Raw genomic sequence first — 15000 nt, 5'->3', positions numbered from 1 at the left:
GTATTGTACCCATTCTGCAATCTGTTAAATAAAGTTTACATTCATTCATTCTGCTAGCATTAACGTTACCAAGCTGCTAGCCACAATGCTATACTGTTATAATGGCATATCCCAATCACGTTAGCACGTAAGCTAACAAACTTCGTTGCTAGCCACAATGCTATACTGTTATACTGGCATATCCCAATCACGTTAGCACGTAAGCTAACAAAATCGGCAACGATCTTTTTGTGAGACTAAACTCCGCTCTTGGTGGTCAATTGTGTTGATGTTAGTTTTGTTTCATCAACAAATCATCAACAAATGAGGCAGAACACACAGTGAATGTATCCGTTTTTGTTTATTGCACTTTATTTCTTGCTGAAAAATAAATGCTATGTGGCTAAATGGCTCATGCAAGGTATAAATATGGTGGCTTTTGAGATTTTGAGCAGGATGTGGAGTGTCTCATTCAACCTTTCTGATTGGTTGAAAATGGCCTTCATGTTTGAACTACATCGCCGCCTACTGCTTTGGCATTGTACTACATGTATATAGTAGACGAGACAAAACGACGTCTAACTTAACTCTTACTTGCCTGCCAATACACAGCGTTCTGAAAAGCGATTGAAACGAAACGAAAATGGCCCTAGTGTAACCGCAGCCTCAAGCTAGCTCCGTAGGGTCTGAAAGCAGCGCATTGACAAATAGCTTTCTGGAGAAAATTGTCAATAGAGTCAATTTGACTCAGCACGGTGATGTGTTGGTGTCTTGTCTTTCATGCCCAGGGGGATTTGTGGTGCTGTAATCACATTTAGTGTGGAAAAACACTATTCTGTGCCCCTCTCTGTACTAACAACAGCAGCAAGACACAGCTTGCGCATGAAGGCTATTCTAACCTTTAATAGAAAAACCCATGATTGCATACTGACAGCCTGTTGCCTTGGTAACACACAACATTTTAGTCAGCAAGCTATTTATTTATTTCTCACTGTGCCACTTTCAGACCTAATGGAGAGTTATCTTGCGTACGTTCCACGGGCCTGACGCGTTGCTATGGGAGATTAACATTGGCTAACTGTGCTAGCAGGTTTGTGCTTGCAGGTTTAGCTTCATCTTCTATGGATTTGGAATGCAAAATTGTAAAAAGAAACGGATTTTTTTTTTATACTGAGTTTGGTTAAACAAGCTGACTAAATGACTGATTAAGTGAATTATCACTATTTCAAGCAGGTAATCAGTTGTGTTATTAACAGATTGGATTGTGCAGAGTGTAACCCTCCCAGGACTGCTGTAGGGGAGGTGGTGGGGCTGTAGGGGAGGTGGTGGGGCTGCCTGCTGTAGGGGAGGTGGTGGGGCTGACTGCTGTAGGGGAGGTGGTGGGGCAGCCTGCTGTAGGGGAGGTGGTGGGGCTGCCTGCTGTAGGGGAGGTGGTGGGGCTGCCTGCTGTAGGGGAGGTGGTGGGGCAGCCTGCTGTAGGGGAGGTGGTGGGGCTGCCTGCTGTAGGGGAGGTGGTGGGGCTGCCTGCTGTAGGGGAGGTGGTGGGGCTGCCTGCTGTAGGGGAGGTGGTGGGGCTGCCTGCTGTAGGGGAGGTGGTGGGGCTGCCTGCTGTAGGGGAGGTGGTGGGGCAGCCTGCTGTAGGGGAGGTGGTGGGGCTGCCTGCTGTAGGGGAGGTGGTGGGGCTGCCTGCTGTAGGGGAGGTGGTGGGGCTGCCTGCTGTAGGGGAGGTGGTGGGGCTGCACTGCTGTAGGGGAGGTGGTGGGGCAGCCTGCTGTAGGGGAGGTGGTGGGGCTGCCTGCTGTAGGGGAGGTGGTGGGGCTGCCTGCTGTAGGGGAGGTGGTGGGGCTGCACTGCTGTAGGGGAGGTGGTGGGGCTGCCTGCTGTAGGGGAGGTGGTGGGGCTGCCTCCTACCTCTCTGAGCCCGGGGTCTCTCCTGAGGCCTTGCAGCCTGACTGGTCCATCTCCAGCACCTCCACCCCCAGACCCTCCACCTCATTCACCACAGCACCCCCACACTGGTCCAGGATCAGCTGTACCGCCTGCTCGGACAGCAGAGAAAGAGAGGGAGAAAGAGAGGGGGAGAAAGAGAGAGAGAGAGACAGAGAGAGGGGAGAGAGAGAAAGATTGGTTTGTATGGTGTAGTCTACACTGTCTTCAGTCCTGGATTGGTTGTTGTGGTTATTTCAATGTGCCGGCTTAGCATAGGTAAAGTGCATTGCACAGGTGTGGGCCCACGCAGGTTGTGTATATACGTTCCAGGTCACCCACGGGGTTGAACCGTGTAGCGTATACTAGTTGTGTTTCGTTATTGCCGTGCCACCACCGGGCGAAGGTTTATCAATAGCGTAACCTTGTTATACATTGTGCTACTGCAGTAACGCCTTTAAAGGGAACATCCACCATTTTGTTAACATTGTGGAGTATTGTGGCGTAGCGGAGATTGCGTTCGTCACCAAATGCCGGAGACGCTGGATTCGCCTGTTCGAATCCAGCTCACAGCTCCGGCGTTGTCACCAGCTTGGCTGGCCGTTCACACTAAGGTCGCTTTCACACAGGGGCTGTTTGGTCCGGACTTTCGGACCAGAATTCGATAGTCCGGTTTTTCGGGTCTGTGTGAATGCGCGTCGAACTCGGTCCGCGGACTGCTTGCAGCACTCACTGCAAAACAAGCACACTGCATCTAATCTATCTATCTATCTATCTATCTATCTATCTATCTATCTATCTATCTATCTATCTATCTATCTATCTATCTATCTATCTATCTATCTATCTATCTATCTATCTATCTATCTATCTATCTATCTATCTATCTATCTATCTATCTATCTATCTATCTATCTATCTATCTATCTATCTATCTATCTATCTATCTAACTGTGCATCTTGGGAAGAAGGAAGAAAAACGCGGCTTATTATTATTACCGAGGCGCACGGCATTAATAATGGATCAATGCCACGTCAATACTATTATTATTATTATTATATTATTATTATTGGTCTACAAGTTGTTTAGCGAGAGGATGGTGGTAATGTGCTTCAATAGAACAATGGATCAATGCCATGTCAAAACTCGCTCCGCTGATCTGGAGGGCTCGCAGACAGTCCACACACACGCACGCGCGCACACACGGCTTGCAGCCACACACACATTTCCACTGTCCAATAGACAAGCGCCCTTTTCGACCGCGTGACATTGTTCAGAAGGTCTCGGTCCGCCCCACAGATTTCTCTATGTGAACGCAGGCGAACCAAATGAAGAATGCAACAATGTTGCAACTTCACCCCCAGAACCGCACAGAGTCCACCAAAACTATATGTGAAAGCGACCTTTAATACAATTGGCAGTATTAGAGGGTGGGAAAAGCTGGCGGGGTGGGTCCGGGTCGTTGTAAACAGCGACTCCTACAGTTCGGTCGGGGCGCCTGCTCAGCGTGGATAGGATCTAAAGGGGGGTAGTGTGATCCTTCCACACGTTACACCCTCTCAGTGAGAGTCCGCGCTGCCAGGTGAAAAGAAGCGGTTGATTGGCTAGACGTGTGTCGGAGGAAGCACATAGATTTAAGATTTGTTTATTAAGGACAATGCAAATTAATGAACATCATTTACATGTGTATGCATAACATCACAGCATGATAAGGACGTAAATATGCCGGGAATAGCACAGGGCTAATTTCCACCCGTAGTCCTAACATAAAACAAACACAAAACGGACCATACAACGTTCATTCATAAAAATTTACATCACTGACATGACCACACTAACATGACATTCAGTCAGTACAACATCACTAACATCCCTAATGAGTGCATATTTGGCTGTCTAACAGCCATTTCCTGAGTTGGCCCTTAAAGGTGGACAGGGTGGGACATTCCCTTAAGGGGACCGGAAGGCTGTTCCATGTTCCACTTCCCTTTATCGATAGAACATTTTTGCTGAAGGCGGTCTTTCTAAAATGGACCTCACAATCCCCTCTGGTGTTTGATCTAGTGGCTAATCCAGTGTTCCTTTTCTCGTGGATAAACTCCTTGAGAGGGGGAGGGGCTAATCTGTGCAGGCATTTATATACAAAGCAGGAACTTTTATAACGTCTGAGGTTTTCAAAATTTAAAATTGGATGCTTATCCAGGATTTTACAGTGGTGGTATGAGTACTGTTTCCTGTCATATACCTTCAATGCTCTGTTGTAGAGTTGTTCTATGGGTTTCATGGCTGTGGCCCCAGTAAATGACCAGTTTAGAAGGCAATATTCAATGTGAGAGAAGACCATACAGTGTAGGTATGTCTTTGCGGCTTCAAGTGTTAGGGAGGGCCGTATTTGTTTGAAGTTGGAAATGTTGAAGTTGATGGTGTTCCTCACTTTCTTTATGTGTTTCTTAAAGGTCAGGTTTGAGTCCAAGATAACCCCAAGGAATTTGAAGTGGGAAACAAGTTCTAGTTCTTCCTTCCTTCCCTCCTTCCTCAGGAACACATTGGACCGCTTGATGGTTTCTGGACGCTTGCTAAAGAACATGCACACAGTCTTTTTCGCATTAAGTAGGAGACAGGTGCTGTTTAGCCAGCATTGTACCTTGTCTAGTGCGCATGTGAGCCTGGATGTAATCAACTCTATGTCCTTGCCCTGTGTGTAGATGACTGCATCATCGGCATACATCTGTACATTGAGTTCGGGACACACATTTGGCAGGTCATTGATATACAGGGAGAATAGCAGGGGCCCAAGGATTGATCCCTGAGGGACACCTACAGGGTTGTCTAGATATGGGGACTTGGCGCCATTGACCGTGACACATTGTTTTCGGTTTGATAAGTAGGATCTAAACCATTCTATTGTAGCAGCTGAGAAATTGAAGTGAGTTAGTTTGGTTAGGAGGATATTATGGTTGACACAGTCGAAAGCCTTGCTAAGGTCTAAGAAGACAGCACCAACATACTTGTTGCTATCTAGTGCACTCTTGACCTTTTCAACAAACAGACAGTTGGCTGACTCTGTTGAGTGAAGGGCACGGAATCCAAACTGCATTGGGTTAAGTGGGGTGGGGCCCAAGTCGAGATGTTTAGTCATGAGATTCGACACCCACTTCTCTGCAACTTTGGATATGACAGGAAGTATACTGATGGGCCTATAATTGGTCACCAGTGCCTTGTTGCCAGATTTAAAGATAGGGGTCACCATGGCCATCTTCCAGGATGATGGAACTTCCCTGGAGGTGATTGATTGATTCACTAGTAGAGTGATGGGTTTAATGAGTGCATCAGAGTATGTTTTGAGGAAATCAGTGTCGAGCCCGTAGGCGTCCTTGGCTTTGGAGCCTTTCAGAGCCAGAATGATCTTTTTCACTTCAGGCTCTGTTATCTCCTCCAGTTCAAAGAGGGGCTGGGTGTTGGTTACTGGGTTTGGTAGGATACTGGAGGGGGCAAAGTGTTTGGTGCTGTCTAGAACACTATTTAAGAAGTGTTCGTTGAGGGTGCATGCTAGTACTGTGGGGTCTTTAACTAGTATGTCATTCACATTCAGTTCTAGGGGGTCTTTTTCCCGATTCTGGTGTTTGCCTAGGAGTTTATTCAAGGTTTGCCAGATTTTTTTGCCATTCCCTTTTCCTGCTTCAATTATACTAATAAAGAAGTTTGCTCTGGCCTTTCTGAGGGTCTGTGTGACCTTGTTCCTAGAATGCGTGAATCTCTGTCTGTCGATAGACAGTCCAGACTTTAAGGCTCTCATGATAGCCTCCACTCTCCCAGACCGACTGTGGGGGGTAAGTGCGCAGCGACCAGGAAGGGGATTGGGAATTGGCATAACGACTAACATTGGGATGGGAGAAAATCGGAGGAAAAAGGAGGGGGAAAAATATCAAAAAAGAAAAATAAAAAACATTGTGGAGTATTGCTTTCTTTTCATGCCGAGTGGGAAGGGAATGTGTGTTAAGAAAGTAAGTAAGTGATATATTGTTTCCATTCATACTAGATAAAAGAGACTGCTTACTAGGGAAACAGTATTGTGATGCACTGTTTAGTGTCTGTGCCGTCGTTTACAGTAAGGTAAATTGTGATAATGTGTTTATGTGACTGTTCATTTGCAATTTACAGTAAACAAGACTGTGATAATTGGATCCACTGTGTGTGTGTGTGTGTTTCAGTGAAGTGTCAAGGTATAACCTGTCTCCTAACATTAACGGGGTAATACACTGATTTCAGGTCTTCAACGGCAAAAAGATAAGGTACTATTTTGGGGAAGACTGTATTGATCACTACTTTCACCGGGTGTGAGGGGGTACGCCGCTTATTAGACAGGACGCAGTTGTTAAGGGGGGTTACAGGTTACTGATGAGTATTTGTCATTATAAAATCCTGGATGACTACTGTACCTGTTCCTAGGTTAGTAAATCCTAAGGCCCTGCCTACTGCATCCCTACCCCTTACGTCTAACAATGCGGCCACTACAGTTGGGGGTCCGGTGTTCATATAATCTCACCCTCATTACAGTAAGCGGAGGTTATCCACCCCGCTACACTCATTCTAAAGAAAGGATAGAGCAACAAGCCCTGGGTATGGTAGGTTTTAAGTTTGACCATAATGAAAATGTATGGCAAAAAAAGTGATCAGGTTAAAAAAAACAAAAGAACACTTAGTAATGAAAGCCTTGAACCAATCAATGGGTCATCATACCTTCCCGTCACTAATGATGTCAAGGCGATGCCAGCGGCGGTCGGTGACGGTGGACCTGGGTGGGAGTTGAAGCGTCAGCGTGCCGGATCCATGGTTGATGCTGAGGGCTGGAACGCCGTTCCTTAGCTCTGAGTGAGCAGCGATAGAGAGAAATAAAGAACATGTTCTCCCCTCTTATCATAAAGATAGATAGATAGATAGATAGATAGATAGATAGATAGATAGATAGATAGATAGATAGATAGATAGATAGATAGATAGATAGATAGATAGATAGATAGATAGATAGGTAGGTAGGTAGGTAGGTAGGTAGGTAGGTAGGTAGGTAGGTAGGTAGGTAGGTAGGTAGATACTGATCGATTTTTGGTCTTGGTAATAGTAATAGTGGGTTATTGGTCATGGTAATATAATAGATGGGTTTTGGTCATGGTAATAGTAATCGTTGGTTACTGGTCTCGGTAATAGTAATAGTTGTTTTTTGGTCTTGGTAATAGTAATAGTTGGTTTTTGGTTTTGGTAATAGTTGGTTACTTGTCTTGGTAATAGTTGGTTACTGATCCTGGTAATATTAATAGTTGGTTATTGATCTTGGTAATAGTTGTCTATTGGTCTTGGTGATAGTAATAGTTGGTTTTTGGTTTTTAGTAGTTAAACGGAAGCCCAAGGTTCCAAGAGAAGAACTTGGAACATACATCTCTTGGACATGTTTCTTGGAGGGCATATAGCGTTCCTGTTTCTGTTGAGATCTGTAGTGGATGAATGAAAACGGGTACATCAAGTATGAATAAACAGTGTATTCTCGTAACTAGACAATACTGTTGTGAGTTTTTGTGATGTTGCATGTTGGGGAGTCATGTAATATGAATGCTGAAATCTGAAATCAGATGGGGGGGGGGGGGGGGGGGGGATTATTTGTCAAACTGCTTATCATAATACTATTCAAATTTAAACTTCACATTATATGGATTTTACAGGCAAGTAACTGAAAGTAGTCCGATTAGTTTATTAAATTGGTGTAATCCAAAGGATTTACATAACAGATTACAATATGAAGCAGGTAATCTGTAATCTGTGACATATTAGTGCAGGAAAGTAAAATCCAATCTCAAATCCATCTAGACCTCTAGGGATTTTAGATGCCTTTAACTTTAGTTCTTTTCAACCAACAAAGGACTAATTCTCCCTGAAATTAACTTTCAGCTCCACACAAATTGGATTGTTGTTTTCAAAAGCACATACTTCACTAAAAACAGTCTGTGATACTGACAGGCCGTCCTGCTAGCGACCAGACAAAAACCGTCCCGCCTTACATCAACTGCTTCCTAGTGCTGTGCAAGCTGTTATATCCCATTAATGCGTGGATGTGAGTGAAGTCAGCCAATTGCATCTTCATGTGTGCGTGTAAATGTGTGTATGCCTGTGTGTGTATGCCTGTGTGTGTGTTTGTGTGTGTGTGGGTGTGTGTGTGTTTGTGTGTGTGTGGGTGTGACCCAATCAACCTCAACGGCACATTATCGAGCATGTTAGTGAAAAATGCTTCAGAGCGATCGATGCCGCAGCCATCTTTGATTTTCCAGCCCCCCGGAGTCGGAGTACACGATAGCGTGTTCAATAATGACATAACTTAATGCCACGAGGAGCTAACAAACCGATTACGCAAGGCCTTTTCAAAAGGCCACGTCCAGGCTAATCTTTTAAGGCTGTATCAGGACCACTGGGACCTGACATTAGGAAGTCTGGCTTCGTGTAAAAGTTCTTTGAGCTTCTTTGTTCGGGTCACCCTACATCGCGTGAGAACTGGTTTAGATCGCGTGAGAACTGGTTTAGATCACGTGAGAACTGGTTTAGATCACGTGAGAACTGGTTTAGATCACGTGAGAACTGGTTTAGATCACGTGAGAACTGGTTTAGAACTGGTTTAGATCACGTGAGAACTGGTTTAGATCACATGAGAACTGGTTTAGATCACGTGAGAACTGGTTTAGATCACGTGAGAACTGGTTTAGATCACGTGAGAACTGGTTTAGAACTGGTTTAGATCACGTGAGAACTGGTTTAGATCACATGAGAACTGGTTTAGATCACGTGAGAACTGGTTTAGATCACGTGAGAACTGGTTTAGATCACGTGATCACGTGAGAACTGGTTTAGATCACGTGAGAACTGGTTTAGATCGCGTGAGAACTGGTTTAGATCGCGTGAGAACTGGTTTAGATCACGTGAGAACTGGTTTAGATCACGTGAGAACTGGTTTAGAACTGGTTTAGATCACGTGAGAACTGGTTTAGATCACATGAGAACTGGTTTAGATCACGTGAGAACTGGTTTAGATCACGTGAGAACTGGTTTAGATCACGTGATCACGTGAGAACTGGTTTAGATCACGTGAGAACTGGTTTAGATCACGTGAGAACTGGTTTAGAACTGGTTTAGATCACGTGAGAACTGGTTTAGATCACATGAGAACTGGTTTAGATCACGTGAGAACTGGTTTAGATCACGTGAGAACTGGTTTAGATCACGTGAGAACTGGTTTAGATCACGTGAGAACTGGTTTAGATCACGTGAGAACTGGTTTAGATCACATGAGAACTGGTTTAGATCACGTGAGAACTGGTTTAGATCACATGAGAACTGGTTTAGATCACGTGAGAACTGGTTTAGATCACATGAGAACTAGTTTAGATCACGTGAGAACTGGTTTAGATCACGTGAGAACTGGTTTAGATCACGTGAGAACTGGTTTAGATCACATGAGAACTGGTTTAGATCACGTGAGAACTGGTTTAGATCACGTGAGAACTGGTTTAGATCACATGAGAACTGGTTTAGATCACGTGAGAACTGGTTTAGATCACGTGAGAACTGGTTTAGATCACATGAGAACTAGTTTAGATCACGTGAGAACTGGTTTAGATCATGTGAGAACTGGTTTAGATCACATGAGAACTGGTTTAGATCACATGAGAACTGGTTTAGATCACGTGAGAACTGGTTTAGATCACGTGAGAACTGGTTTAGATCACGTGAGAACTAGTTTAGATCACATGATAACTGGTTTAGATCACATGAGAACTGGTTTAGATCACGTGAGAACTGGTTTAGATCACGTGAGAACTGGTTTAGATCACATGAGAACTAGTTTAGATAACGTGAGAACTGGTTTAGATCACGTGAGAACTAGTTTAGATAACGTGAGAACTGGTTTAGATCACGTGAGAACTGGTTTAGATCACGTGAGAACTAGTTTAGATCACGTGAGAACTAGTTTAGATCACGTGAGAACTGGTTTAGATCACGTGAGAATGGGTTTAGATCACGTGAGAACTAGTTTAGATCACGTGAGAACTGGTTTAGATCACGTGAGAACTGGTTTAGATCACGTGAGAACTAGTTTAGATAACGTGAGAACTGGTTTAGATCACGTGAGAACTGGTTTAGATCACGTGAGAACTAGTTTAGATCACGTGAGAACTAGTTTAGATCACGTGAGAACTGGTTTAGATCACGTGAGAACGGGTTTAGATCACGTGAGAACTAGTTTAGATCACGTGAGAACTGGTTTAGATCACATGAGAACTGGTTCACGTGAGAACTGGTTTAGATCACCGTGAGAACTGGTTTAGATCACATGAGAACTGGTTTAGATCACGTGAGAACTGGTTTAGATCGCCGATGGATCCGTGACATAACATCACACTTCACCTGCTGCACCGCATTCTTCTGACCCCCTGACCAGCGTTCTCTCCGCTCAAGACACGCCCCCACTATGACACAACAATGACGTCAATGACCTGACCAGCAGTCCATTTCAATAAGCACTATATGCCAACAAGCACTTTAAAGCAATGATCAGTCAGTGAGAGAGAGAGAGGGAGAGAGAGAGCATTTGGCTTTGACTTTGGCCTCCATTAGGACGGGATCAATAAGGGGTCCCAATGGTCTTCTATAACTCTGCCTAGTCGCTGCTCTGTATGTGTGGGACATATGCCTCCATTAAAGAGACATTTCGTCCATAATTTATCTCAACTCTATTTCATCCCGGTCTTCGCTGTAAATTGATTTTCTGAGAAAGATCTTTTTTCTTTTCTTGCCATAGACTTTACTTCATTGTTTTGATTTGAATTCCCAACAAAGTCCTTTTTACTGAGTATTTCAAACACTTAACTTGAAAACGATATTGACCCGGCTGCATCCCTCCGTAAGGCTTGAGGAAATGTACTGAGCCTGTATTTAACACGAGACAAGGATTCGGTGTCCTCAAGGACAAGGATGCAGTGTCATGACAACACTGGAGGACAAATTCAAACTCATTAACTCTCAATAACCACTTCTCGTCTACAGCAGTGGTTCTCAAAGTCGGGGTCGCGACCCAAAGGTGGGCCGCGAGCAGCCACGGATGGGCCGCGAGACGATTTAAAAAAAAAAAAAAAAAAAAAAAAAAAAAAATTATTTTTTATTTTTTTATTTTTTATTTTTTTTATTTAATTTTTTTTGTCAGGCCACTGAACTTAGAAGCAGGCCAGGACAGTGTTTCTAGTTGTATTCAAAAATTCTATTCTATTGTATTCTAAAATGTGACTATATGGTTTTATATTAACTTAATAAATAAACAAAAACGAAAAATCTATTTATTTCAACGAACATTTCAAACTAAATAACAGATTATGCACATAAAACGCTGAAAACCGAAGCAACAATAGTATTTTAATGAGGCTATTATTATTATCATTATTATTTTGCAACAAGTTAGCCCTCTCATAAATAGCACATATAAATGAATAACTAACTTGAACTAACTTAATAGGATTGAAGTGATATTTGGCTTAAAAAATCGGTCCCCTGGCAAAAAAAAAAAAAAAAAAAGCCAGACGATGTGCATTGGGCCGTGGCTCTCTGACGCCTTATTTTCTGGGCCTGAAAAGTTTGGGAACCCCTGGTCTACAGTACCACCGCAAACACCCGGGAGATATCGTGAACCTTTGTGCACACTCTCCCAGTGAAACTCCTAGCTGTCAGGTGAAAAGAAGCGGCTGGCGACTCCACATGTATCGGAGGAGGCATGTGGTAGTCTACATGCTCCCAATACCAACAGTAGGGCAGCATGTGGTAGTCTACACCCTCCCCAAACTAACAGTAGGGCAGCATGTGGTAGTCTACATGCTCCCAATACCAACAGTAGGGCAGCATGTGGTAGTCTACACCCTCCCCAGACCAACAGTAGGGCAGCATGTGGTAGTCTACACCCTCCCCAGACCAACAGTAGGGCAGCATGTGGTAGTCTACACCCTCCCCAGACCAACAGTAGGGCAGCATGTGGTAGTCTACACCCTCCCCAGACCAACAGTAGGGCAGCATGTGGTAGTCTACACCCTCCCCAGACCAACAGTAGGGCAGCATGTGGTAGTCTACACCCTCCCCAGACCAACAGTAGGGCAGCATGTGGTAGTCTACACCCTCCCCAGACCAACAGTAGGGCAGCATGTGGTAGTCTACACCCTCCCCAAGCCAACAGTAGGGCAGCATGTGGTAGTCTACACCCTCCCCAGACCCACAGTAGGGCAGCATGTGGTGGTCTACACCCTCCCCAGACCAACAGTAGGGCAGCATGTGGTAGTCTACACCCTCCCCAGACCAACAGTAGGGCAGCATGTGGTAGTCTACACCCTCCCCAGACCAACAGTAGGGCAGCATGTGGTAGTCTACACCCTCCCCAGACCAACAGTAGGGCAGCATGTGGTAGTCTACACCCTCCCCAAGCCAACAGTAGGACAGCATGTGGTAGTCTACACCCTCTCCAGACCGACAGTAGGGCAGCATGTGGTAGTCTACACCCTCCCCAAGCCAACAGTAGGGCAGCATGTGGTAGTCTACACCCTCCCCAGACTAACAGTAGGGCAGCATGTGGTAGTCTACACCCTCCCCAGACCCACAGTAGGGCAGCATGTGGTAGTCTACACCCTCCCCAGACTAACAGTAGGGCAGCATGTGGTAGTCTACACCCTCCCCAGACCAACAGTAGGGCAGCATGTGGTAGTCTACACCCTCCCCAGACCAACAGTAGGGCAGCATGTGGTAGTCTACACCCTCCCCAGACCAACAGTAGGGCAGCATGTGGTAGTCTACACCCTCCCCAGACTAACAGTAGGGCAGCATGTGGTAGTCTACACCCTCCCCAGGGCGACAGTAGGGCAGCATGTGGTAGTCTAAACCCTCCCCAGACCAACAGTAGGGCAGCATGTGGTAGTCTACACCCTCCCCAGACTAACAGTAGGGCAGCATGTGGTAGTATACACCCTCCCCAGACCAACAATAGGGCAGCATGTGGTAGTCTACACCCTCCCCAGACTAACAGTAGGACAGCATGTGGTAGTCTACACCCTCCCCAGACCAACAGTAGGGCAGCATGTGGTAGTCTACACCCTCCCCAGACCAACAATAGGGCAGCATGTGGTAGTCTACACCCTCCCCAGACCAACAATAGGGCAGCATGTGGTAGTCTACACCCTCCCCAGACTAACAGTAGGGCAGCATGTGGTAGTCTACACCCTCCCCACACCCACAGTAGGGCAGCATGTGGTAGTCTACACCCTCCCCAGACTAACAGTAGGGCAGCATGTGGTAGTCTATACCCTCCCCAGACCAACAATAGGGCAGCATGTGGTAGTCTACACCCTCCCCAAACTAACAGTAGGGCAAGTTAGGGTTCAACTTACCAAGAGTGATAAAGTCCTCCTGCTCTCCTGATTGGACAGGCCCCATTGGCCCGTTGTAGAGGAGCAGGCCATTGGCTGATTCGGCCAGGAACTCCAGGGAGATGTGGCTCTGGAAGCAAGGCCTGATGGGAGGGAACCAGGCATAACCCTGCCCACCGAAGGTATGCTTAGTCTGCTGACACTCAGGCCCGTCATACATGGGAGGACACTTGCATCTGAATGGAGAGAGAGAGAGAGAGAGAGAGAGAGAGAGAGAGAGAGAGAGAGAAAGAGAGAGAGAGAGAGAGAGAGAGAGAGAGAGAGAGAGAGAGAGAGAGAGAGAGAGAGAGAGAAAACAGGGAGGAAGACATTAAGTACAATATATTATTCATCTTTCAATCAGAATTGAGGTATAGTATGGAATGCTAAACATGGAGTATGGCCAATCACAGATAAGAATGTCTGTTTGTATTGGGAGGAAGGCTGTGTGTGTGTTCATGGGACCTGGAAGATGTCTTTAGGTTATTCACTGTGTTTAAAGGACCTGGAGGCTGTCTTCAGGTTATTCACTGTGTTTAAAGGACCTGGAGGCTGTCTTCAGGTTATTCACTGTGTTTAAAGGACCTGGAGGCTGTCTTCAGGTTATTCACTGTGTTTAAAGGACCTGGAGGCTGTCTTCAGGTTATTCACTGTGTTTAAAGGACCTGGAGGCTGTCTTCAGGTTATTCACTGTGTTTGCAGGACCTGGAGGCTGTCTTCAGGTTATTCACTGTGTTTAAAGGACCTGGTGGCTGTCTTCAGGTTATTCACTGTGTTTGCAGGACCTGGAGGCTCGCTCCACACACCCATCCTTTACGGGGAGACTTCAGTCTCAAAGAAACCTTGCAATGTCCAACAACCTATATCAAGGCAGAATATAAGTGGCTTGGTTCTAGACTAGAGCCTCACCTGTATCCAAGCTCGCTGTCCATGCAGGTGCCCCCGTTGAGACAGGGGCTGGTGGGGTAGGAGGAGCAGGACAGGTGGGGCTTCTCCTGACCCCTGCAGCCACAGCGGGCCTCCGAGGAGGCAGACACGGACACCAGGGAGGTGTTCCCGGAGCTCAGGGCCACGGGGGTGTGGCCGAACAACACCACGCCGCTGCAGCCGGCCGATTGGCTGCAGTCGATGTAGGGACATTCGTCCACGCCCACCTGGGAGATGGACACGCCCAACGCTGCCTCCAGCTGGCGAAGGGAGTGCGAGGGACGGACAGAGATGGAGAGAGAGAGAAAGAGAGAGAGCAAGGTTTTTAGGAACTACGCTTTAGCAGTGTATGCATGTGTAATTCCACAGAGCGGTATGCAAGCAGACAGCCTATGAAATAATAATGAAGAAGAATAGGGAGTTCAAATATAAAGACTATCGAGGAGCGAGTAATTCACACATGTATCAGAGAGTTCACGCTGTCTCAAATAATTCAGTCAATTCCCATAGCTCATATCAGTTTACTAACACAGCAGGATGCTTCACAGCCTTTGGCTCAACACCGTTTATTTTGTGAGGGAAAGAGTTAAAGGACAATTCCAGCTTATTTTCAACCTATTGTCTCTGATATCATACCAGTTGATTGGACCACTATTGAGTGCGTTTTTCTGAGCATGTTTTTCTGGGCACTCT

General features: G+C 45.8%; 1 protein-coding gene across 1 annotated transcript in view; it reads right to left on the bottom strand.

Annotated features, from left to right (window-relative positions):
• The window catches only part of LOC311246428 (neural-cadherin), a gene marked incomplete at its 3' end in the record, with an annotated part of 215198 nt that overhangs the window by 14480 nt on the left and 185718 nt on the right, over positions 1 to 15000 (bottom strand). Inside the window, 4 exon segments of the mRNA XM_084336584.1 lie at positions 1891 to 2018; positions 6647 to 6774; positions 13363 to 13577; positions 14290 to 14567. Coding sequence (XP_084192710.1) covers positions 1891 to 2018; positions 6647 to 6774; positions 13363 to 13577; positions 14290 to 14567 — 749 coding nt within the window.

Source organism: Notolepis coatsorum, assembly GCF_963971535.1.
Source record: "Notolepis coatsorum genome assembly, chromosome: 19".
Lineage (NCBI taxonomy): Eukaryota > Metazoa > Chordata > Actinopteri > Aulopiformes > Paralepididae > Notolepis > Notolepis coatsorum.
The sequence above is the reverse complement of the archived record's forward strand: the minus strand, read 5'-3'. Positions and strand labels throughout refer to the sequence as shown.